Raw genomic sequence first — 24,342 nt, forward strand, 5'->3', positions numbered from 1 at the left:
CAGGTTTTCCAGAGGTGACGTGGGGTCTCCACCTTTGAAGAGACTCAAAACCCTTCTGCATACAGTCCTGTTGCTTTGAGCGGGGAGGCTGAACTCCTCCAACCTCAACCATTCTATAATTTATTTTTTTTCTGATTGCCACCTTTGTGGAACAGAGTGCTCTGGATTTAGTGTGTCACCTTGTTAGTGCCTAATTCTTTTTTATATTGTCTTTTTAAAATTCCCAACGATCCCTATTACCTTTGACATTTGAAATAATTTTATCAATTTCAGTCTCTCTGACATGGTCTTTGAACTTCTAGGTCACTAATCAGTGTAGGATCATCAGATAGTTTCTTTTGGAAAGGACTTGAGGAGATACCTAGCTCAACTTCCTGCTCAAAGCAGGTCAGCTCTGAGATCAGAGCAGATTGCTCAGCACTATATTCAATGTGATCTTGCAAATCTCTAAGGAGATGACAACTTCTCCAAACAACCTGTTCCTCAGTTTTTACTTACGTTCAGTCTAAACCTCTGTTGTTTCAAATTGCTCCCAGTGTCTGGCTCCATCTTCTCGATGGCTTTGCTGTAGGAGTGGCAGGCTTCTGTTAGGACATCCAGACACATGTCCTGGAAAGGACCTGGTACTAAGTGTGGCCAACCCTCCTGTGGATCAGAGGAGCTCAGGCATGTTGCACAGCATGACCATAGGCACATGTGGGCCAGTTTCTGGAGAAATTTCACTGTTAACCTGTTGAAAATAGCCCAAATAGCCCGTGTCCCTCCTCTGTTGAATACAGTTTATCCTAAGTGGTTTCCAAACTGATGCAACTTCTCATCGTATGACAACTGAGTTTCTCTAACAGGCGTTTGTAAAGGTTTTGTCAAAGGATTTCTGAAAGTCAGCACTAATTACGTGTACCAGTGTTCCTCACTACTAATTTGACACACTTCAGGAATTCTAATAGCGCCCATCAGAAACATGACTTTCCCTTGCAGAAGCCATGCTGCTTTGTCACAGTGATAATTTCCCTGGTTAAGTGCTCTGTAATTCTGCCGCGATCAAGATTTACCTTTTCACGTAATTAGCCCAGTTCTGATGCAGGACTTTCTGGTCTGTCTTGATAAGATTTTCTCTCCCCTCATATTTCCCTTTAAAAACAGACACCACATTGCCTGTGCTCCAGTCTTGGGAGGCAGGAGCTGGTTTTCTGTGATAGGTAATGTATTTTTGGTAGCAGCTCAGTCAGTGCATTTATGAGTTCCTGGAGAGTTTTGGATTAGCGCCAGACAGTACAGACAGCATGCTGCAAACCAGAGTGTTTCAGATGTTCCGTGAGCAACATTTTTCGTCTCCTGAGGTTTCATATGCCTCCTCCATGCTGCCCATGCCAAAGGGCTCAGTGGGATCTTCCACCCATCACCATGGAAGGAAAGTGTAAGCAGCGTTCCAGTTCCCTTCACTGCAGTTGCTGGCCTTTACCAGCAACCTGTTTTGGCTAGGTCTCAATGGTGCTTTCCTTGCCCACAGTAGTTTGTGCCAGTTTCTGGAAACTTTTGTTTCAAAGACGCTTTTTCTGGCAGCATGGTGACCTATATGCAAACAAATGCACAGCGTGTTCTTTTGAGCCAGAGAAAGGCTTGCTAAGGCATTCTCTCTTCTGTTCGAAGAAATACCAAGTGTGTAGCAATGATTTCCATGAAGAAGGTTCTGCAAACTCAGCATAATACTGAATTCAGCAAAAAATGATGCAGTTTAATTAACACTGTGTAAAAGGCTTGCAGCCAACTTGCTTCAGAGTTCAGAGATAATACCAGATCCCTGCTTTTTTAATTCTGAGGAGAGGGGGGAAAAAAGTTGAATTCTGTTAATTTTTGTGCTACTTCATGCCAAAGTCCTACAGTGACCTTTCCTCTTTGCCCTCTAAACTATTTTCCTGTGAAAACGAACAATATACTTCCCAGTGAAGGGTTTCATCATCTTACACCTTTCCTGCAGGATAAAGCCCTCTTGGAGAGGAAACACCTCATGTCTGGAGGTCATTTAGTCGATGGCAGATCGTGGAAAAGGAAAGACGGTAAATCGCTTGTGTTGAAACATTAAAAGCTGATAAATAGGTGGTCCTGAGCTGTAGCCCAGCCCCAGTTTCCCTGTGCGCAATGCAGGGCTCAGGGTGCTTCCTGGAGCGGCCAGGGGCACGGCCAGGGGGAAGTCTGTGTCAGGCTGAGATTGCAGCTGCCAGCCAGGGCATCCACATGGACTCTCAGTGGCTGTGGGAAGGGACACGGTGTGGATCCACCCTCGGGAAGCTTCCAGAGTCACAACAGTAGCCTTGGGAAAGAGCAGTGATAGGAGCAACTGGGTGGAGGTCCTTCCCAGGAGGGTGGCTAGAGATCTGCTGGAGCGGATGGTGCAGGTCACTGCTCCAGCATCTCAGGACCGCATTGGTCGGAGTTTTAACACAGAAGACAGGCTTGCTCACCAGAGGGGAAACACACCATAGTATTTTCAGCACTTTGCAGTGCATGCAGCAGATTTTTTTAAAAAATACACTTGATGAGAGCTGTAGTTAAAAAGTGGGAAATTACTAATTAGTAACCAAGTAATTCGGGGTTTGATTCACACAAATTACACTATTACTGTAAGAAAAGATTGCAATTTCAGGCTAACAGTGGGTTTTCGTGGGGGTTTTTTTAAGGGATTGAGAATATAATTGATATTCTGTTCATTATTTGCCAGGTTTCAGATTTCTTGTCCTTTCTTTTCATCATCTGAGATATTACAGGCATAAGAAATGCCTGGAAAATAAAAGGGAAAAAAAAGCTTACTGCTTTCCCCTTTGCATTGTCATTTGCAGCTCTCAGGCTTTCCCACTAGATTGTTCTTGTAAATTCTTGCATTTCATAGCACGCAAGAGTGACCACTTAGAACATAATTATAACACTATCATTAGCATCAGTTCAGTTATACAGAAAGCTGTGGGTGAGATGAGCTAAGTGTCATTCTGTCTTTTACCTTACTGGAGTGCTAATAACATGATTGTTAATTCTTCTCATTAGTCTCAATTGATGAGGAGAAAAAAAAATAATCTTTTTCTGGTTAAGAAATCCAACTGGTATAACCCCCCTCAAGTGTCTCCCTCCCCTGCCTGTATACAGATCAATAAGCAGCTATGTATTTTCTCTCTAGATGTTAAGGAGGTGAAGGGCTAGTCTATGTTGGTTGGTTGTGGTTTTTTTCTGTTCATGTAAGCATTTCAGCTGAGTACTCAAAAGTGTAGCATGAGTCAGCATGAAGATTGAAAATACCAGTAAAAGAGAAGCTGTAAGCATTCCATTAAGACTTCCAGTAATATCGCAGTTTTGTACTGTTGGCAAAAATTTTGTAGAAAGAGTCATCATAGCCACTGGTTTAAAAATACTCCTATAAAGGTAGGAAGATGGAGTTATCATTGAGAAGTCTAGTAAATACAAGTAACAAATGGGTCCTCTGAAGTCCATTCTTGTCTAGATTACTCACATCTTTCGAATGACACTGTAGGAAAATGTTACCCTAGTCTGAACTCATGGCAAGAGAAATACTCTGAAGTCATTTTGTGTCTAGTCATGTACCTGTATACTGCATTAGCAAAGGAAAATGCTCCAAAGATCCACATTAAAAGTAGGAGAGGAGGAACTTTGTTTCAGCTTGCTACAGTAGTCAGATACTTACGAAAAAATAGTCATCTGTTGCCCTTAGCCTTAATGCCTCTGAATCTTACCTCTCAGAAGGCAGTTGTTCACAATAAGGAAAAATAATTCCTTAAAAATATTTGAGTTTTGTGCATTTGCACAACTTCCCCTTCAACAGCAGATAGAGTAAGGCATACGAATAATCCTTTTTCAAAACCACATAAGTCCTAAAGCAAGCATGTTTGCTTTGTTTTGGGCTATATAGTGTGTTTAGACACAGCACAGGGTTTTACACTTTCCTATTCAGAGAAGTTGAAATGGGAAGATAATGCAAAGAGAATTCAGTGTGGCGCTGGGCAAGAAGTGTTGGATAAAAGAATCGCTTCAACATGTTCATTTGCAAAGGCAGTTCATGCAGTGTTGGGTGTTTGGGAAAGCTTGATCCCTTCTACCTCACCACTGCTAATCCAGTCCCTGTGTTCAGAGGCATTGCCACTTCCACATGTGTCAGGAATTGCAGAACATCAGACCGAGAACTTCCTAACCCAGACAGTTGTAATGGGTGTGTAATGGGTGTCTTACATCCATCCTTCCAACCTCTGCTCAGCTGTCAGAAGGGAGAGACTTACCTGCAGGCAGGAACAGCCCCAGCACCCATGCACTGTCTGGGGCAGAGCTCCATACAGGTCAAGGGATTTTCTTGGGTCTGTGGGTCTGGAGTTCAGAAACATTTACGTTTCTGTAAATGGCATTAAATCACTGGTGAAGGTACATTGCTTTAGCCATGCATGGAAATAGATTTCTTCTGAATCCACTAAACATCTTTCTCTTCCCCTTAAGCCTTAAAATTCTGATTGAGAAATTAAGTCACTGTAGTTAACAGCTTGTCTTCATTGGGTGCAGTTCCACCTTGCCTTTCACTTGAACCAACGTCTTCAGTGTAAATGTGTAGTGCTGCCTGTCCACTGGAGAATAGACTGGGGTTTTGAGGGGGTTTTGAGGGTTTTTCCCCTTTAATCTGGAAATACTGGAAGCAAGAACAAAGCCTTTTTTTTTCACTATTAGAAGACCCAAAAGGCACTCTTGCTTTTTTTTTCTAAAATCTTCTAAAATTTCCAATGTGCCCATGTTATTGCCTCTACTAAATTGGAAATTGGAGATGCATAGCAGGTGGTTGAATGGGAAAGTACTTTGCAGTCTGTCTAAACTGTCTTGGTTTTGAGAGGGGAAGTCTGGGAGGGTGAGTAGGTAATGGAAGCATGGCAAGGTGAAATCTGGTGGTATCAAATACCCTTCCCAATATCTTTCCCTAGCAACTTTCTCGAATTTAAATATTAATGGGCTGCTTGGCCATTGGTCCTGAGCTATCCAGATATCAGGCAGCATCTCACCATACCACATTCACCCACCGACTGTGTTGCTCCTCACCACCTTCTTTGTGTTTTCTTCTCCCTTGTCCCCTGCAGGGTGTGAACGGCATGTCTGTGGATGAGAAGACTGACTCCCCCATGTATGTGTATGAGTCAACGGTGCACTGTACCAATATTCTCCTCTGCTTAAATGACCAGCGGAAGCAGGACATTCTCTGTGACGTGACGCTGATCGTGGAGGGGAAGGAGTTCCGCGCCCACCGGGCTGTGCTGGCTGCCTGCAGCGAGTACTTCTTGCAGGCCTTGGTAGGGCAGACGGAAAATGACCTGGTGGTCAGCCTGCCGGAAGAGGTACAGTATGTCACCGTGCCCCCAACCATAAAAATCAGCCCCCTTTTTCCCATGTGGTGTGGAAGACCTCTGAGGTCTGCTAAGGTGGCTGAAGGGAGTGTGGCACTGGTGTCAGTGCCTGCCCCGCAGGATGTGCTTTTTGTGTTTGGGTGGGTTGCAGATTGCTGAAGGATGGATGTGTTCACACTATGCCAGCCTTCCTCACTAGCGGTAACTCCTAAAGATTGTGGTGGCAGAGCTTTAAGATGCTTCAGCTCGCCTTTGTCACTGTCACCAAGGGAGTTGTACCCAAATGCATAATTACCACAGCCTCATTCAGGGTATTATTAGGACCCTGCTATTCTTCTGCTCTTCCAGACAGGAAATTTGATAGGAGTAATGTGGCTGCTACACCACAGGTTATTGTTGAAAAATCATTTGAACTGTCATGTTGTTGGGAGTCTCATTGCTGTCCACTCCTCTCCAGCAGCTCATATCGTCATCCTTCTATTTCCCTTCTCCTGCACCTCATCCAGCTTTTCTTCCTGTCACCTCCCCTCATAAAGAATTTGGGATTTAACTGCTTCAGGCCTTGTGTTTTCCACCGAGAAACCATGAACACAGTCTGTCAGAAAGCAGGGTTTTTCTCATGCAGCATGGCTCCCACAGCAGGAAGCCAAGGGACATAGAAAATACGTACCTCACTGGAAAGTTTACTTTATTTTACCACAAAATCTCACTGACTGGCTTCCACCCCCACTGTAATTTCCTCACAGCCATACAGGCGTGACAACACAGCTACCGTAGGACATGCCGGTGGCTTTGCTGCCTGCAGAGGGGAGGTGTGTGCCTGCTGGCCAGAGCTGCCATCACCCACTGCCTCAGCAGTGCCTGCCCGGTGTCTCCAGCTGGGAGGGGTGGCATGAGAAGGGTGATGATGTACCCAGGGCACAGCACAGCAGTCACTCAGTGGGTAAGTGCTCTGGCATACAGAGGGTTTTTCACCATCAGTTGCTTAATGCCCATGAAGAGGCATGTTGTGTTTTTAAATGATGACAGGTCCCAAAGTGTCACACATCGGTTTTCCCCTCTGGTTTAGTTCTCCAGAGACTTCAGCAGCATCGTGATGTTGTCATGGCATAAGTTGGAGAGGATTAGAAGTAGGTCACCGGCTGTGACTTCATGAGTCTTGACACTGAATATTACTCATGAAGACATTTCAACCCAGACATTTTGCACAGGAGTTTAGAGATATCACAAAGGACATGATAGGATGCACACTATGATTCTACAGTGTCCACTAATAATTTCCAATGGAAGAATTGAGTCTCAGTCAGTATCTCATAGCTTTCTCACCACAAAGCAAGGGGAGGAGTAGAGAGGTGACAAAACATGCCCAAGGGTGCACAGGTATGAAGGGGCAGGAGACTATCAGTGCTCTTCTACAAAGCCTTTGTGAAGACTCCTTGTATAATGCAGGTCCTGTTAGATAAAGAAAAATAGTTCAAATTCAATTAAGCATGTACAAGAGTGACTGAGATATTCAGATGAATGAGCCTGGCCTGAAGGAGGAGTAGAAAGGACTATTGCAGGTTCATACTGCTGGTGTGACAGCTAAGACCTGCTACTGTGTAGGCAGACCAGCTGAAACAGCTGAGAGGAGGAGTTTTTCTTTAATACTAAAGGACACTGTTGACACAAACATTAATTGGTTTCAACTGGCTTTTAGTAAAAATAGATTGGAAATTAGAAGATTTTTAATCCCAGCAGTGGTGAGGTGCTGAGCTTCAGGCCAGTGGGAGTAGAAGGGTGGTGGAGGGGTCATGATGTGTCTGCACTTGGTGACCCAGTCCTATGTTCATGTAACAGTAAGGATTTAAAATACAGTGGTTTGTTTATGTGTTTTATATAAGATGCTATGTAGGAAAAAAATCCTCCAGTCCAGCCTTAAATTATTTCTATTTAAGTGAATGAGTATTGTAGTTTTACATTTTGGAATGTATCTCAATGAAAGATCAAAAAGTTTTAGTGACTTAGGGTTATACTGGCTGCTGTTACAGCTCCAGTAAAGTTTGTGGAGTTGCAGAAGGAGTGAATCTGGTTCTTAAGGTTTTTCCCAGAATCCTGAAATTGTCATGGCTCGACTAAGACCACCACTGTTACTTTGCCACGTGCTTTTAACTTTCTCATCCTGGAAAAGAATATGCAAATTAATTGCTGTTAAATGCAATGAATCTTAATTTGCTTGGTGGCTACTTCATTTGAATAACTGTGTGTGAAGGTGGTCAGTTAAATAATTTCCTCACAAATGCTAGTCATTTGGGATAAGGAGAGCTGCCTGATGCATTTTGTTATTTTTGAGTTATTCCTTGGTTAAGGTGCATGTCTCTGTTTCTGGTGTTGCTCACCTTCAGAGTGCTGTGCTTCGGTAGGTGCCTGTGCGTAGGTGAGGGAAGTGCCTCCAACAGTGTCAGAGCTCCCCATGAGAGGAACTGAAACACTCCTGGTTTTTAAGAGCTGATAAAGGAGAGGAAACACTCTCTTAGTTATATGGCATTTAAAGAAGTTAGCAGGGGTTTTTTTCGGTTAGCTAACTACTCTTCCCAAGGCTACTGTTTTCAGTCCGTGGTCTGCAGAGCTCTGGCAGCCCATGAGTTATTTCTAGAGGTATATGCAGAACCTGATTTACTCTGTCATGTAGGGGGTTATTATTCCAATCAAAAGATTTCAAACAGAAGTTGAAAGTGAGTGTCCTGAGCAAATTCCTTTTTCATGCTGAGAGACATTTTATGTTGGCATATAATATTATAGAAAAGTGGAGATTGAAAATAATTCTTAAATATAGTCTTCATTGTTCAAAACTTTTCCAAAGGTGACAATCATTCGTAAATTCACTAAGCTACTTTTAAGTCAACCATACAAGCATTGCATTTTAAATTCTGGCATGGTTTGAAAACTGCTGAAGTATGTTGTGGAGAAAGGCCATCATTATTCTTATTTCTCAAAGATTTGATGTTGGAGCTGGATAAAGCTTTATATGTGTAGCTTTTAAATTCATGTTTTGTTGGTGAGAGGGAGCTTAACATCAAAACAAAAGAACTTATTTCTGATTATTCAAAGCAGTAAATCTGCCTCTGAAGTCTAAACTGCAGTCTTTTTTTTTCCTTCATAGCATGTTGGGGTCTTTTTGTTAATCTGGCATCCCAAGATTGTTAACTGTTGTCTAGCTAAACAGTGAACAGATGTTTTTTACATTATTTCTTGTTTTTATCCAATTACAAGTGAGAGCAGTCTTTATGATACGCCAGTCATTTCAGTAGGGAGACATTGTGCACACACAGAATTGGGACTAGTTGAATTTAGAGGATTTTAAACCCTCTGCAAAACTTTGTGTTAGACATTTCAGGTCAGTTCAAGTGTGACTTAATGTGCCTCCGTTTAAACCTTTACCTAATCAACTTAAACTAAGTCAGTATGGAGCTAATTCTGCACTGACTGGAGAGTTTCCATAAAGTCTTTAGTGCTAGCCATGGTAATTTGATTTTGTACCACACCTTTTGTAAAATAATGCATTTCAGTGTGTAGACAAGCGCTTGGAAAAACAGCTGCATAATAAGGGCGCAAATGTGGCTGTCGTGTGTGAACTATCAGCCCTCATTGCAAGTTACAGGAATGGAGTGTCAGCTGCCTACAGCTAATAAAAAAGGACCCCGTTAGCTCTTGACTTCTATGCTTTTCATCTGCAATTTTGCTAAACAACTAGAACCTGCTTTTCACTCAGGGTATTTTTTAGCGTTTATGCAGTTTTCCTCTAGCAAGTGCTGTTAAACACAACCCAAAATTCAAACTCTCAAAAAACTGAGTTTAAAGCTGTAAAGTAGGTTATTCACTCCATACCCCTAACTGTTGTTTTGTTTTATTTAATCACGAAAACTGGTCTTCCTTCCTCTAACAAGGCACTTAATTAAGTTTTTAATTTATGATAAGAAGTTAAATGGCACTTATGAGGCTTTTTTAATGGTTTCCATTTCCCATCCAGATTACAAAAAAAGGTGTGATAGAGAGAGACACGGCTGTCAGCCAGGGGTATTGTAGGTCATGCCAATATTAGCTGGCAGCAGGCCGTTATCCAATTAACATTGCTTCATCGCTGCAAGTAATAGCTCTTGAGTAGATGATTGAGTCATTCATGCTGTAGTGGTACTCTACTTGAGAAGGAGCCAGTGCTTTGTCGAATAGGCTTTTTATTTGCTATTATTACCTGACTGACTCTGCTAATAGGAGTGCACAGCGAGTCTGCATGGGCAAGCTGAAAGCCGGGCACTGGACAGAGGAGCATCACTTGGTTTTCTGAAAGCTGAGATTGCAGTTACTTGGTGAAAAGACAGAAGCAGAAACAGCAACAACAAGTAAAACCCCTCAGTGGCATTAGATTCCTACAGGTTAGAAATGAGATTCTCAACCTTGCTTGCATTTTTTTGACTTGGGGGTTTGCACTTGAAAAAAAACTTCACCTGGTCATTGCAGCCATGACAGTACCAAATGCCTTTCTCTCTGGTGAAGTTAAACACAAATCTTCTGAAGCAGCAGACCAAGCTTTCTTTAGCCCATGCCTAATACCAGCCTTTCTGCTATTTTAGAAACTTGCTTCTGGAGTAGCTTTATTAGTTTTACCTGTAGCCCTCGAATTTCTTGAATCTGTTTCAAAGAGTGGTAACTTTTTTTAGTGCAATTAAGTATCTGCTAGAAATGTTGCCTTTCAAAAGGATTAAACTGAATTGTCTCTTCCAACAGACAAAGGGAAGCATCGTCTCTTCTTGGGAAGAGAATGTGGGATGTGCTTGAGGAGCTTTTTTGTTTATCCACACAGCTCTTTTCTTTACTATTAAGAGAATGATGTTCAGAGTAGATGTAAACACACACCATAGGCTGAATTTTTCCACGTCCTTTACTGCTCCCTGATGACTGCTGTGAAACCTGATATTTCCCCGCAAGGTGAAATTTACCTGTGAAATTTCCCCTATGAAATTTGTCATCTGCTTCTTCGGTTGGCATGGGTTAACTCCCTCACATGGTTGTTTAATCCTTGCAAGGAGAAAGGCAGGACAGGACCTCAATTCGTATTCAAGGCTGGCAAAAGCTGAGTATGTTGGAAAGCGAAGGCATGTGGCACCCTGGGTGGGACTGAGCCAGGCATCTAACATTAGCATGGCTCATAGCTGACGAGGAAGAGAAACACTGGCAGCTGCTAACCATCCATGCCAACCTGCCAGCCTGAGGGAAAAATGCTGGGAATTAGCCAGCAAAAGATGATTGCGATGAGGAGAAAATCAAAGACAGGATACAGGAGGTCAACTGTTACATACCCTGCTGGCTAAAGGCAATTACTATTCCTTTTTATCTCTGTAGAAATAATCAGTATTCTCTTACTTTGAATCTTTCCTTTCTGTGTATTCTTTATATGTATAAATACAGTATCTTTAAGGAATGAAGGGACTGAGCTGGGAGTGCTCTGCATGGGAGCATAGAGTGGAAAAGGTGATAAATGTGGGAAAGAGGAGTAAGAGGGCAAGAAGTTTTTTTCTCAGTTGTAGGATGTTATTATGCAGTAGGGAACAACATAAGACCCTTTTTCATTGGCACCACAGAGATATATTGGGAGTAGCTAAGGTTCTTAGAGAATGGGAAGCTTTAATGTGGTTTTCTCTTTACATGACTATTGGCCATGGATTTTCCTCACAGGAATTGCAGGACTGGACAGAATTATTTCTGCTTTGGCTCAGGAGGTGGCAGGAACCTGAAAGCCTTTCTGAAAGCCACCATTCCCTTCATCTGTGGAGCTTTTTGTAGTGGCAAAGGGTTATATCCATGAGGTTTGTAGTAAAGTCCGGCTTCAAGTTCATTTATGCCCCAACGTTACTGCAGCTGTGCCACTTCAAGGAGTCCATATGGATAGACGGTTGGGTCTTTGGTTTTCTAAATTCCTCCTAGGGAAAAATTCCTCCTTTCGTGTTGGTTCACAGTGCTGACACTGACCGCAAAGAAGGATGACTGGAGGCTGCAGCTCTGTAGTGAGAGTACAACTGAGCATTTGGGTACTCTGAGGTCTTACTTGACAGAACACTAATTCAGGAGAAATCGTGAGACAGAAATGGATGTCGTTTTATGTGTGTCGCTTATGTAGCACAGTACAACGACATACATTGTTTCTAGAAGGTGAGCAATAAAACAGAAATGAAATCTTCAAGATGTGATATGAAATTCCATCCATGTATCACTGCAAAAGCACCGCCTGATTTTTCATGCCTCACATATGATGAAGAACCTAGCCACAACCTTTTCATTCCATATGGTGTAACTTCCATTATTTTCTGATGAGGGCTGTCTTGCTATTCATAACATTCTCTGATCTTCACCAGTGGAGAAAAGCAAAATACATCTATGTTATGGTGAGAGCTGGGCTTAAAAAAGCAAAACAAAAGTCATGCATACATGCATGTTGAGGAGAGAAAATCTTGCAATAACTCCTTTGCCTACCTTTGACAGTAGCTGTACAGTTTATTTATTTATTCGAGTAGGCATATAAAAATGTACTCTCAAAGGGGATACAGAGATGAATGCGCAGAATGAAATTCTCCACTGCAATAAGTGGACTCAATTTCGTTGCCTTTGTTAGACTCCTGCCTGCTGCTACTGCTAAATTGGGCTGATTGGCTGTGATTGCACTCGCTATTGAAAAGGCAGTTTGCAGTGTGGAAACGTTCATAGTCAAACATAACAAACATAATCTAAAATGTAAGAGATGTCCTGATGAGTAAGTCCTACAGGTAAACTATGCTAATGGCATCAGCAGAAGCAATAAGGATGTGCAACACAAGGTGGGTTATTTTTGTTTGGGGCTTTTTAATTTATTTTTTTTTATTCAAATACGTATGTGGGCATGAATGAAAATGAAATGGCTGAGCCATGACTGTGTCTTAGCACCATGAGCATTCTGGCCCCGCAGACTGAAAGATCTCCTCCTCTCCTCCCCCTCCACTAATGATTCTCTTACCTTTGCTTTTTCTCCCTCTAAAAAATTCTTTGAATTTCTTTAATGACTGCAAACTAGGTATCTGCTCTTTTAAGAGTCCAGAAATACAGGCTGAGCATTTGCCATTTGACTAAACAGACAGATAAGGTCCAGTTAAGACACCCGTCAGCTTCACCACATCAGACACCACAACTTGTAAGGTACTTTCTCATCCCAGTACCTAGCTTTGTTTTATTAGTGTTCCCAAAACCCAAAGAAAATAAGATTTTATCTTCATACAGCACTTTCTGACAAGGATTCCCTGGTGAATAATGTCAGACTGACTGTTTTTCTCAGCTACTAGTGAAATTGAGCATGTTATGGGGTGGAATATGCTATGTATTCAAATGATGCATTGCAGCAGTCAACAAACATTAAGGCTAGGAAATATGGTTCAATTTGGAAGTGAAATACAGGTTTTAGGTGAGCAAAAGGCAATTGAATCATACTAGGATTTGGGAATTAGATGCTCTTTGTGAATTTTACAGGCAGGCTCTTGGGTTTTTTAGAGGAACAAGTAGACACATGCTTTCTGTTACATTTGATGCGAACTCTGAAGAGCAAAATGGGTGGTTTATTCCAGGATTTTTGTGCTGTGATGAATTTTCATCTGTCCCACTTTGATGAGAGACAGACAGCAAATACCTCTAAGTCCCAGTACACTCTAACACTACTAAAAGCTTATTCCTTGGGCGTTTTATTTACTTTAATAAAATAAATAAATAGGGGCAGCTGTGGTTGGTCAAACTACAGATCTGTCTAGTCCAGATGTGGTTTGTTTTAAAAATGAGTTTTAATTTCTCTGAAAGAGCTTAAGAGGGGGTTTGTGTGGTTGTTTAAAGACTTAAATGAAAAGAAAGTATCAGACATATCTCTGGGAAGCATGTTGTAATTTATTGGAGAAAGATATGAGAGCCAGTGGCAGTTGTTTTGAAGCCAGATTAAAATCAACTGAAAAATTTGGCATGTGTATTTATCAACAGACTGATCAGTGATGTGTATGACTGCACATTGTTTCATAACTGTAAGGCAAATGGCCTTTGAGAGGGACAAAGTTCAGACACCCTTTTAAGAAATTTGGTGCACAGTGCAGGTGTAGTTGAGTGGAATTTAATATCCTAAGATAACATAGATTGGATTTGCTAATAAACCTTTCTGTCTCTCACTTAGTTTAGTCTAACCTTATAAGAGTTGATGGCATCAAAGTGTGCAGTTAAGTGTAACTGTCTGTTTCCCACACACAGAAGTAGTTGAAATATTTTCTTTTTTTTTTTTTAATTTAGAAGCCTTTAGAAGACTATGTGGTGAAGAGAAGTTTAATTCCTAATTGAAATGGCACCCTGCTGCTAGCTGGGGGTCCGCAGTCAAAATAGCCATAGCTGGACTGAGGACAGCAGAAAACTGCAATACTAGCACTTCCAGTAAAACCAATATATAAACAAAGTGTCACCAAACAGCTGGAATTGAGAGGTATCAGCTCTGGAGTCAAATAATGGTAACATAAAACCTTCAGCAGTAGATTTCTGAGGTCTCTTGTGAACAAATAAAATACTGTCATCACCTCTCTGCAAATGCTGGGGTGGAAGTTGATGCGTCAGATGGGAATTACAGCACAGATCTGTGCATCAGGTCACTGATGATTAAATCACCTTGTGTGAACCCCTCAGCAATGTTTACCTCTCTCTAAATGCTCTGGTTCACATTACCTCAAAGGAGATGAACAGACTGACCCACAGCTGGCACAGCTGCTGGCCCCAGAGCAGCCTGTATACCTGACCCAGAGCTTCAGCTTATCCGTCCTCAGCCAGAGTTTCAGTCTCATTTTCTTCCCTCTGTATCTTTTAACCGTGGAGAAGGCATTGAGGGGATTTTTGGACTAATTGCAGCATTTCTCAAGATGATCAGGGTAGGATGGAGCCACTTGCTGCCTTATGTGGCTGATTGGTCCTGAGTGACCGATGGGCTTTACTCTGTGTCCTCTGCCTGTTCTCCCTGCACAATCCTGAGGTCCTGTGCACTGCCATTGACAACAACTGCTGAGACTACCACATTCAAGATGAAAGTAGACTTGGAGGCATGGAACAGAGCAGAAGATGCCTGTGAATTGCTACAGACTTCCTGTCCCTCACCAGGAGGCCCTTTGAGGGTGCTTAATTAGGAATTTTTGCTTAAGTGGTAGCAGTTGCAGACCAAGGTTAAAAATAAGAAAAGTATTATTTTAGATTTTGTGCATGGCGTTTATCCCAAATGATAGGCGAGCAGGTACCTAGCAAGACTTGATCTCTTCCACAGAGAGCTAAGCAGACTTGGCAAATGGGAGCTGTTTTCAGGTTTTCAGGACCTCAAAAACTGGGCACCTTTGTTTTGATGTTGAAGTAACCATATTTAGTTGAGTATATATTGCACCTAGTCCACATCATTCCCTGCAGCAACTGCTGCTCGTCATTTCAGAACTATACTTTAGAGAAATTGAAGTGTACAGACTTACTGTAAGGATTGCAGAGGGATTTGGCAGGTGTGAGCCAGGATGGATTCAGGGGCACTGTTGGGTTCTCAGTGCTTCCTTCTGCTCCTGCGGTGTCAGATGCACTTCCCAAAGGCTGGGCTGAGGTGGGTTTATAGGGGCAGTAAAAAAGAATTCAAAAAGACCATCCAAATAAATGATTTGACATAGAAAGGAACCTGAACAATGTAATAGTTTAAAGAGGTGTAGGCATCCAGTGTATTGGGCTTCAAACACATGGTAATACTCTACTTGAAATTTGCTTGCTATGAATTACGATAGGACCACATTCCCTTATCTCTGTATATACCTTGTACTCTCTGTTCCCAGAATGGGTGGGAATGCAGTCCGTGGTAGTGTTTCAAGGTTTAAAAAATAGATTTAAAGAAAAAAAGGATTGTCCATGCTAACTTTACTAGTACAGTTCTTAGTTTCTGGAAAAAATACTTTTGATGAAGTTCTCCTGGATTTTTGTGAGACTGTCAGACTACATTTCTGGCTGTGCAGAGAAATGTCTTAGGTTTTTGCTTATCTTTGAAATTCAGACTTGTGGTTCTCTGTTTCAAGGGCCTGCAGCTAGTAAGAAACATGTCTTAAAACAACTCTGAAAGCAAAATATCTTTCCATCTCTGACCACACAGCAGTAGTACAACATGCCTAGCCACCTATCCCCAGATACACAGGCAGCCTTCAGAGAAAATTTCCCTGTCAGAAGATTCTTGGTCAAGTAAAACCAGAATAAGCTCCAGTTATTTACTGTTTCTTTCAAAGGACGGTGTTAGAGCCAGTAACCTTTTAAGACAGGAAAAACCTGGGGAGAGACAAAACCTGACAACTTCCCTTATGATTTCCATAGAGGACTAGTGCTCATTTCTGCTTCCGAAAGGGGAAGCTGGACTTCAGGTGGATGGGTCTCCAGCCATTCCATCTGCCTGTTGAATTTAGCTATTTTTTTACCTTGTTTTTATCTGGCTGCAGATTTTCATGTTGTGCCTTGGATGGATTTCTGCATATGGCATTTTTGTTTGGACATAAAGCCAAATCAAGCAGTTTCTGTCTATTCCTTGAATTTGTTAGTTTTCGGGAGAGTGGACACATCAAACCATGTTTTAATGGCTGTGTTTTAAATGTCTGAATTAATTTGTCAAATGCAAGGCACAAAACCCAGAGAGTTGCCTGTCTTTTGTAAGAGCCATCTATCCTTGTCATTTTTGCTCAGTTTATGTAAGCAGTAGCCACTGAGATTAAATAATATCTATACCATCATCCAAGGAAGGGACATATATAGGCATTGAGACATTCTACAAAGAAACACGTTCGCATTTACGAAGTCATCATAGCATTCAAAAAGCAGAAAGAGTTCCTTTCAGTAGTGGCATAAACCTCTAAATTACAAAATCCCTTTCTTCTTTCTCTGTCTTCAATGTATCTTGCAGTTGGACGACTGAGAAGAACGCTCATTAAGGGCTACCTCAGGCTGGGTTTGGTTTTGCTTCCTTTTCAAAGATGAGGCAAATCCTTCCCTTACAGGATTTATTTCACTATTATGCGTGAACTCTCCAATTGGAAGACTCAGTTAAGAGGGCATATGCAGCTAAATTGTTAAAGATAAGCATTTGAGCATGTTTCTGGCCTCTGTCTTCAGCTGGTGGTACACAGCCAAGGTGACCCTAGAAGGAGCTGTGGTGGACCTCTGCAGGCAGCTCTGTAGGGCAGACCGGTGCTGCACACATAAACTCCTCTTCAGAGGGTTTCAAGTCATTCCTAGCCTCAGGGTCCCAGACTGTTTACATCATCCGCTCTTGCACTCTCTTCTTAGTTCTCAGATACAGTTTTAATCTGAATTACTTGATGAAGTTACAGTTTGGTTTTGTAATTGCTTTTCTGCAGAGTAATTGCATAGCCAAAGGGCTGTGAGAATTCATGGTCATTTCTTGTCACTGTGTTCTACCTCTGGGTTGAATGATAAGGTGGTAGTAAAGACATCTCTAAATATTCTCTTTTGACTAGGCTTTTCTTTTCCCAAACTGCTCTGATTGCAGGTAGAGGAAAAGAAAAGGTCAGGTGTCATATGTATTCTTAAGAGACTTCGAAGGTGTCTTTGCTATTGTAAAGAGCAGAAGAAATCAAAATGGTAGTAACTACTTGACCAAATCATTTTCCTCCCGATACTACAGTTTCTTAAAGTCAAGGTTTTTATGAGGCTTTTTTGTAACTAATTGTCTGTGCTATCATTCTTTTTTTAAATTCAAGGGAAGGGAGAAAGTAATTCCATTTGCAGCTTGCAGCCCTTGTCCGTCTGTCAGATGGGTGTATATTTACAAGAATTCACGAATGCCTGTTTCTAATTTCTCCCCTTAGAACAAAGGTTACTCCGTCATTGCCTTTGGAAGGCTTTTGGGCTAGCTTGCTTTTGTGTGTGTGTGCCATTTTTTTTTATACCATGCCAAGCACTCTGTTGAGACTCTACTAGTGATCAAAGGAACAGAAGGAAATTTTGAGGTTTGGAGATAAACCCTGTTCACATGGCTAAAACTGTGTAAAACCACCACAGTGATCTGTTGGAGAGGGATGGTGGAGAGCTAGACTTTGTGTTGTGTGCTCCCCATGCCTGTCTCTGCTGGGGTGAACCAGCTTCTGCCCTACCAACCTCAACATGGGGTCTTCCAGCACCAAATGTGGGAAGGACTTGAACTCTTCTTGGTCTTCAGGAAAGCAGGCACCCCTGAGCAGTCTCGCATTTCCACACCCTCTTTATGCATGTACTACTGGCACGTAAATGCTCTTGCTCAATCCTATCAGCTGCATATCATTCTATTCTGGGAAAGGTGAGAGCAGTGCTGGAAATGACTCATCTTCAAAAGGCATCAGCTTTACTCTTTTTATCCCCCAGAGTTAGTCCTCCCTTTGTGCTGTAGGTACCGTAAAAGGGGGAAGCATCACTTTTTTTAAAAACAGTGATAAGAAATGCTGTGGCTGCCCATAAAGTGAAGGTATTTGTCATTTGGAGTTTACATGGCTAATGAGCTCTCTGCAGTTTCAGTGGTCTGTTTTGCCAGGGGTTTTAAAAGGTCCCTGAGAAACCTCTATGGCAAGTGAAGGAACCTTGGCAAGATCCTGCATTACACCATGCCCTGCCCTGCATTCCTGTAGTTCTTGCAATTTCCTGCCCCTTGCAATACGGCTGTGGCTTTGGACAGCAAGCACATTCTGTATTTCCCAAAGGAATTATGTTTTAAATGTCTTTATCTGTGAGAGTTTTACTATGTGCAGTGGATTTGCACAGGGGCAAGGGGATTTTTGGTTTGTGTGACTATGTGCTGTTTGTGGCTCTGTTTTATTTCCTCTTACATCCTCCTCCCCTCCCTCTTCTACCTGAAACGTTCAATTAAATCTAACATAGCGATACTTTTAGATGGAGGCGATGCTTAGCTGTGCCCGTTCCCCACTGGCTTTAAACTGCTGGCTGCAATACTGCAAACAAAGTCAGACCCTGGGTTGGCCAGCAGTTCCCCCCAGCTATCTGCATGTTTGCTCTCCAGGCTTTATTTTACCTACACTATTGGAGACTCTGGAGTCACAGCCTATGTCTCATTGTTATGCATGGATGGGAAATATTCCTGTACTTATTTGCATTCATTAGCTGTTGGTAGCTTCTCTGTTGAGGTCTCTAGCCTTGTTTTTACAGTGCTTTTGGCAGTGTTTCTGCACTTGGTGTGCGAATTTTTATGATCTGTTGCATGTTATTCATGCAATTTCCTGCCCTGTAATGGTATCAGTTTTCCAGACACAGAGGAATACAAACGAAAACCCAGGAGCCTGCATTAGCATAAAATGTCCCAGTTCTGTCAGTTTGATTAATTTGTCTCTTTGTCTCCACTCTATATGATAAGTGCTATTAATGGTTGCAACACTTCATATGTCAAAGTCTTTCTTCCTAATGACTTGAAAATGTGGTTTATTTCCCCCTTTTTTGCATTATTTTTCTCATTTAGCATTCCACTCAAGTATAGATTTATGCCATGTTCTTTCATTATCTTACTGGTTGCAGCACTGGAGTGATTACATATGGTGTAGGGTATGAGCAAAGATGCGATCCCAGGGGCAGCAGCTGCTGATGCAAGCTGAAAATAGATCCAGCGTATGCTCAGCACTTTTCCCAGAGGTCTTTTATTTATTAGGAACAGTCTTGGTACAGGACAGCTCGGACCCTCATTTAGCAAGATGACTTTTTGCCTTTCAAGAACAGTGCAATGACTTTGCTCTATTTACTGACTGCTATGTAATTTTTTTTCACTGCCTCCTGTGGAAGCAGTGACTTTACCTAACATAAATTGTAATATAACCCTGATTTATAATGAAGTCAAGAAACGACAGGCTCCATTTGAAGTAATGGAACTTGACAGATGTAAGGTTCAAATTAAATAATCCTATTTGTAAGACAGCATTTGTACATGGTACACTGATTTAAAATGAACTTCAGTTCTTCTTCAGCGAATCCTTTACCATTCTCCGTGTTTTGCCTTTCACAGGGGCTTTTGGGGAGACAAAATTCATTTGGAGAGAGCATTTTTGGTTTTGAAAACATGTATGGAACAATACATTGTTTTCTCTCCCTTGGCAAAGAAGTTCTCATAAATTGTTTCACAGAAGAACACTTTAATTTAAGAAGAGAAATTAATGTAGGTCACTTATTCAGGGCAAGCCACATCCAACCTGCTTCAGTGGCCAGAAGAGGCCACTTGCTGAGAATGAGGGAGAGGGAGGATGCTGGAGGGAAAATAGTGAGAAAGACTGTGACTCGACTCTTCCCCCCCCAGGAGCAGAGGTTCATTCTAGCAGTGATTTGTATGAAGGGAGAAGGTCCCCGCCTCCTTGCTGTCCTTCCCTCACAGCTGGCAGAGGGGAACACTTGAAGATGATGTTTGCTCCTGCCTCTGCACCCCACTTCTCTTCCTTTGTCACCGTCATCCCAATGCAAGCAAGAAAAGCCCCGGGGTGTGCAAATGGAAGGATAGGAGCTGGCAGTAAGCACAGGAGTGGGGGTTGGTAGAACAAAATGCTGCAGAGGAGAAAAAGAGACCGGGCAGGGAGTGTGAGATGCTGCAGAGATGATGAAAAAGGGCACAAAAGAAGGGCAGTGGGATAAAAAACTCTAAGGGCACAGTGCAGGATTTTTCTGGCCTAGATTGAGGGGAAGCTGTTTTACAAAATGCCCCCTTCCCTTTTCTGTCACTCAGCATTGCTGTTTTGCCTTCCTTTCTGGCTGTTTTAGTAGCGGCTGCCCTCTCCATCATCTTGCTAATTTTCCTTCATACCTGGCAAGGATGTGGCCCTTTCCCCAGGAGTCTGACAGACGCTCTCACTCTGGGCTGGCCTCACATGCTTAGGCAGAAAGGTCCCAGTGTGCGTGTTCAGCTCGATAGTGTTCCTGCTCTCACCCTGTCACCCTGCCACCATCACCCTTCTTTTCTGGGAAGATATGAAAGGTGTCAGTGGGAAGGGTAGTTACTAATCCACAAGGCCCCGCTCAGAAGGCGGCAGTCTCTCGCACGCTTGGACCATGAGAACAGTCTGTCCAAACTGGAGCTTCAGCATCATGTCTGCCCTGCAGTGAGTGGTTTTAGGACTAAGTAGCTTCTTTCTCCTCTTTGTAGTGAGTTCCAATAGACAGTGAAGAAGACAAAATGACTGCCAAAGAGGGTGTTGCTTGGCTGCTGGGGCTGTAGCCCAGCCTGGGGACATGGGGAGAGAGGCTCCTTCTCCCATGTCCTGCTCTCCACACGATTAAGAATCTTTTTCCTCAGTCCTTGTAGGGAATTAATAACTTCTATTAATTAGAAACCAAGTCCAGTTTCCCCACTGCACTCAAGAACGGACAGGACTTGAGAATATCACTGGGGAATAGGAGGAAAACAAGCTCACAAAGCCAAAGCAGTGGAAAAGAGGAAGGCAAGGAAAAATGGCATTGACATCATGTAGAACCTTGCACCTCATTTGAGGGAAAAAAGCAGCGAGGCCCAAAAATAAAAGTCAATCAGGAGATTTTAGAGTTGCTGCTGGTAGCTTGCACACTGCCTCCTCTCCCTCCTCCAACAGATGTGTACATGGCTACGGGCATGGCTTTCTGTTCACTTGGAATTAATGGGATTATATACAGCGGGAAAGGAGGCAGGGTACACTGAATTCTGCAAATGCAGAGCTTCAACCTGTGCTGCTTGATCTCTGAAAAAAATAAAATACAATAAAATAAAATAGCAGGAACCAATTCCAGGATGTTTCAGTATATACATAAACCGGTTTTCATTACTCACAGCACATTCGTGACTGAGGCAGCAGAATAACACTTTGCTGTTCATTATTTTATCAGACAGTGATAATTGTAGTTAATATTTTCTTAGTAGTGTCTTTGCGAGTTTATTTATGCTGTTAATAATCTGAGCAGCTGTAGTGATGCTGTCTGCCAGAGCTGTAGCCTTTTAGAATCACTCTAGTGTGGCAAGGATACGATGGTAATAGAAATCCAAGGAGAAAGCGATCTTTTCGGAGCAGATGGGGCTGATTCAATCCCTTTCACACACATTCACGTTATCTAGTCTCTTTCTCACACTACCATGCGTGGGTGCACGTGAGCATATGTAGACACACACACACAAATAGCTGTAAAGTCCCAACTTCCACCCTCCTCGGAAGTCACATGTCAAGCTGGAAAGGCGATAATTTTTCTACGTGAAGAGTGTTTCTGGGGCTTCTAGGGTAGATGGCATATTCTACCCCTTGCTTTCTGGGTAGATCTTAAAAATCTCATGCATGAAGCAGAAAGGGGAAAGTCAGTTCGTTGAGGATAACCTGGAGCCAGAGGCAGGGTTGTGGCTGCGCTGGGATGCCTTTGCCCAACCTTCCTATCTTTCCTTGCCCTTGACCTCTTTGCTACAGGTCACTCCTCCTGAGCCTACACTCCTTTAGGGACTAAAAGAGCCATTTACTTTTGCTCACAGCAGACGTGAAAGCTCAGCAAGAAGGCAAATGCCTACGATTTTTTTCTGGTGGGATTTACAGAGCCTAGTTAACCTTTTGGGCCACTGAGAGGAGAGTTAACTGCTCCTTGTGGAGGATGGGAGGGGACCAACTTTTCCAGCTCAGCAGTGGCTGGTTCTTCTTGGAAATCTGCATTGTTGAGCTGAGCAGACATCACTGATAAAACGTGAACACCAAGCAGTAGAACAAAAGCCACCATAATACTCAGATCTGTTAGTAGCCATGCAAGAACAAAAACAAGGTGATTGCAGAAAAATTGCATGTCTGAATACCAGAAATTAAAAGGCAGGGTGGGGGAGGAGAAGGAAAACTGGAACAAATGCAGCATTTGGCGGGTTTTGTTCTAAAACTGTGATGCCTGCAGGAAGCCGGGTCATTTATACAGGGTTTCAGCCTACCAGTTAATAATTGTAATGCCTGGTTACCTCATGAAGCACAATAGCAAACCCTTTTACATTCAGTTCCTTCCACAGCACAGCAAAAGCATCTCTGGATTTGAAATGTTGCAGTATTTGGTGGGCTGCACTCTCTGCTACCCTGATGTAAGGATGCCAGTGATTTTATATGCTGTGCCATGCCGGCACATGGTCACAGGCAGTGCCGGAAGCATGGGCATCATCCCGTGGAAACCACGGCAGAGCATCTGTGAGCTGCTCATCATATCGGATGTTATCCAGCCCCATCTCCTGAGCCTGCTTTTTCTCCAGCTCCTTTGTCTTCTAATTCAGTTCTCTTCTTCAGAGTGCAGCCTTGTGTTTTCTTAAATCATATTTGACAGAGCTTGTTTATTCCTCTCCTACACTACACGAAGTATAATAGTAGGGCTTGTAGTGAGATGCCTTGCTGTGAAGTATTCCTTGTTTTTATAAAGTAATTACAATGTATTTAATGCACTGTGTATTTAATACACTATTATATAGTTTGTTCACATAAATACATTCTGCCATGCCTGGGAAAGAGGAGTATTGGTGCAATTTGCAGGTCTTTGTAGTTTTTCTGTGTTGTTGTGTTTACTTGTATATCAATCGCAGCTTTAGAAACTCTGAACCATTCCTCTAAGCACCCTCTGAATTAGAAAATTTCTTCATACATCTTCATTTTCTGTCTATTTTGATATTTCCTAATGTAACTTGGAGGCTTCTAGAGCTTTCTTTCTTCATTCTAAAAGTTCTTAAACTGACTTTTGTTTTCCCTTTTTTTGCCCACTTTGGCTCATGATATGCACCTAAACAGATCTTTCACAGACTCCGCTCTCACAATTTATATTCTGTGAAAGCTTTCCCACTCCTTCCTCACCCCTCCTCACTGCTAACACTTTCTCTTTTTTTTTTCTTTCTTTTTTAATCCGGAGGTCAGTTTAATTTTCCTTTTGCAAAAATATGAGACTGATTTTAATTTTAAATTACAGTTGCACTTTAATTCTAATGATGCTTTGGGGTTAAAATCTGTTAGTTTCTTCTCCACTGGTTTCAGCATGGCTTGTAGAGACACCAGAGGAGAGAAGGTAGCATTTCTGCTGAGCCACCCTCCTGTGTCATCCTTTGTTACCATGTTCCACGTTTCTTAAAGTGCACGTTGCACTTGAAAAACAAATGTATTTCAGACTGCCAGATATCACAGCCGTATTTCCCTTTGCTTTATCTTCCAGTTCATGCCTGAGTGTTTAAACTGCTAATTAGCGCCACTGTTTTTTACATGCTCTTTGTTGGTTCAATCATTTCATAGCCAAGTTGTTCCTTTAGAGAAAAGGTTGTTTGGTACATCCTCATCTCTAATTTTCTTTTTCATACCTTTACCCAGAGTCTGACCTTCGCAGCCTAAAAGTTCTTCTCCAAGCCTTTTCACCTAGGCTTGTCTGCAGGTACTCTCTTGGCCACAATTTGGAATTTTCTGTATTCTCATTATGCCTTGGACAGCCTCTAACATGAACAGCATACCCCAAACCACATAATTAGTTAGGAAAAAATTGTCTCATTCTGCTGAAGTTCATTACAGTGTTTTCTCCAAACACTGGCACTTCGGCCGTCAGTTCAGTGCATAGTATGACAGACACTATTGTCCTGATGGTTTAATAAACTGGTGTTTGACTTCAAGTTACTGAGTGAGATTTTAAAATAAGGGCTCTGGCAGGTTTGCTTGCAGGGGTTTAGGAAGTTTCCCCCTGCAGTCCAAGAGCTGTTGTGCTGAAGGCTTTGTGAGGTGGCAGAGGGAGGTGTGCCTGACGCCAGCATGGCTGTGCGCCGGCAGGCCCTCACCTCCGCACAGACCTGCCTCCCTTAGCTGCCGAGCTTCTCGTGCCAGGCTGTGGCCCAGAGGAGCAGCCATGCAGGCAAACATCTGCTTTTGCTCAGCAAAGCACTGTGGATGGTAGCACCAGA

At 42.5% G+C, this 24,342-nt stretch overlaps 1 protein-coding gene across 9 annotated transcripts in view; it reads left to right on the forward strand.

Annotated features, from left to right (window-relative positions):
- BACH2 (BTB domain and CNC homolog 2) overlaps positions 1 to 24,342 on the forward strand; it is a 193,347-nt gene that overhangs the window by 137,057 nt on the left and 31,948 nt on the right. For 8 of the 9 annotated variants that reach the window (XM_064649961.1, XM_064649959.1, XM_064649962.1 and 5 more), the window contains one exon: positions 5,118 to 5,372. In XM_064649961.1, the coding sequence (XP_064506031.1) occupies positions 5,130 to 5,372 (243 nt within the window). In that variant the 5' untranslated portion in view covers positions 5,118 to 5,129. Of the gene's footprint in view, positions 1 to 1,959; positions 2,058 to 5,117; positions 5,373 to 24,342 lie in introns of those variants that run through there. The other variant, XM_064649957.1, reaches the window with a different exon arrangement.

The sequence above is a fragment of the Pseudopipra pipra genome, chromosome 3, assembly GCF_036250125.1.
Source record: "Pseudopipra pipra isolate bDixPip1 chromosome 3, bDixPip1.hap1, whole genome shotgun sequence".
Taxonomy (NCBI): Eukaryota; Metazoa; Chordata; class Aves; order Passeriformes; family Pipridae; genus Pseudopipra; species Pseudopipra pipra.